The sequence below is a fragment of the Trichechus manatus genome, unplaced genomic scaffold (genome assembly GCF_000243295.1).
Source record: "Trichechus manatus latirostris isolate Lorelei unplaced genomic scaffold, TriManLat1.0 scaffold00286, whole genome shotgun sequence".
In the NCBI taxonomy this organism is placed as follows: Eukaryota; Metazoa; Chordata; class Mammalia; order Sirenia; family Trichechidae; genus Trichechus; species Trichechus manatus.
In genome coordinates, this window is record NW_004444222.1 from 1,676,669 (window position 1) to 1,678,753 (window position 2,085).

At 39.4% G+C, this 2,085-nt stretch overlaps 1 protein-coding gene across 1 annotated transcript in view; it reads left to right on the forward strand.

Moving 5' to 3' along the window:
- Positions 1–1,151, forward strand: part of SPARCL1 (SPARC like 1) — an 18,143-nt gene extending 16,992 nt beyond the window's left edge. The window contains exons 8-9 of the mRNA XM_004390149.2: positions 239–387; positions 972–1,151. Of these exons, the coding sequence (XP_004390206.1) occupies positions 239–387; positions 972–1,140 (318 nt within the window). The 3' untranslated portion in view covers positions 1,141–1,151. The remainder of the gene's footprint in view (positions 1–238; positions 388–971) is intronic.
- The last annotated feature ends 934 nt before the right edge of the window (positions 1,152–2,085 follow it).

Genomic DNA, 2,085 nt, shown 5'->3' on the forward strand with positions numbered 1-2,085 from the left:
GCAACCCCAGGTGTTAGAGTAGAACTGCTCCATAGGGTTTTCTTGGCTGTAGTCTTAATGAAAGCAGATCGCCAGGCCTATCTTCCACATTACCACTTGGTGGGTTCGAACCACCAACCTTTAGGTTAGCAGTTGAGCGCAAACCATTCACACCACCTAGAAACCTTAAACTTTAGTAAATGTGTATTACATTACATTTGTCTAATCTTGTAGTGATCTTCTTCCTTCCTATTCCCAGGTCAAGAAAATTTACCTGGATGAAAAGAGGCTCCTGGCCGGGGACCATCCCACTGACCTTCTCTTAAGAGACTTTAAGAAAAACTACCACATGTATGTGTATCCTGTGCACTGGCAGTTTAGTGAACTCGACCAACATCCTATGGATAGGTAAAAACTCTCATTTTCCCATTACTGAGTCATCTCTCTGTTATAATGTCTACTTTTCTACATGAAAGAGAAACCTAGTCAGATCAGGAAGTTTGCCAGTTCCATTTTAGAACACTGAAATGCCAAACAAATGTGGTTAGGAGTCTTAACACAAAACTTTTTTTAGAAGAACAGAGTATGGCCATACCACGGCACCCAAGTTTACATGTTATAGGTTCAACTCACACAGAGACTCCTTCAATTCTTTCTCATTCTTGATTCTAAGTTTCTGAGATAATCTGACTGACCCAAGTATGGCCAGTCAGTAAGAACCAGGTTGTACAAACATGGTTGTTGGGGTACATTCCTATAGATTTAAGGTAGAGAGAGGACAGTTCCCAGTGAAGACAGGATCATTGTATATGGGACCCCAAAAGTTGTCTACCTTACCCGAAAATAGTTTATTTCATTTGCAGCTTTTCATGAATGCCCTATTTGGCATACTCAGCAACCTTGTGGAAGAAAAAATGTCCTTGACAATGCTCAGAATTAACCTCTCGTACACAAGCTACTCAGTTAATAGGCTACCATTTCTTTCATTGCAGAATCTTGACACATTCAGAGCTTGCACTTCTGCGAGCATCTCTGGTGCCCATGGAACACTGCATAACCCGCTTCTTTGAGGAGTGTGACCCCAACAAGGACAAGCACATCACCCTGAAGGAGTGGGGCCACTGCTTTGGAATTAAAGAAGGTAAATTCATCATCAGCTGAGGGAAAGAGTAGAGCTGAGGTCCTACTGTATGTTCACACTGAAACCTAGAGACACTAAAATGGCAGTATCCCACATAGGACTCTCTCTGTGCATGTACTGTCATTGCAAGGCTATTTATTACTTTCCTTATGACCCTTGTTTTGAAAGGGTAGTAAGGGTGAACATTTAGGGGATAACTGCACTGAGGTCTGAGAAGGCAGCTGAGCCTAAGAAGGCAGTGTGAATCCAGAGAGCCATGCCAAATCTAAGAAGGCTTTATACCCCTTCCTTAATTTCATATCCATCCTTGGCCTAGGTATTGGGCTAAACTTTTTAAAAATCATATGTGAATAGTGAAACAGCAAGCCTGCTTCTGACCATGGGAGGTTAAAAGCAAACTTAGAATTCATTACCAACACAGTAAAGATTGGCTCTCACATCACAAGTTGTTCCAGCTATTATTAGCTATTATTCCTTTAATCCAAAACTGACCCATTACTGCATCTTCAGTGACAAAATGTTTTTTAAAAGTTCTTTCTTTACTCCTGCACTAGAGGAATTTAGACATTTGTTTTGCTGGGTTATGTTCTTTTCTTTTCCAACATTACAGTTAATTTTTATGAGCAAGCATGTTTTTAATAATCAAGATTTGAAAGATGTTCAAAAAATGAGCAATCAAAACTACTCATAAAATGTAAATCAGCAATGAACATCAAATCTCTAAAGCAGAGATTTTATACATATGTTTAAGACATACTTCTAGGATGACTATACATACAGCTAAGGAGTAAGGAAAAATAAGTTCATCAGAGGTCAAATTTTCCCACAAAGGGGTAACCTGTGACGCCTTCACATGAAAAATATTCTTCATGCATATGGATAATGCCTTAAAATGAAAGAAAGGGCTAAGAGCATGAGGGCTTAGTTACTGATAAGTAGGTAAGCAGATCTACAATATTTTTCTG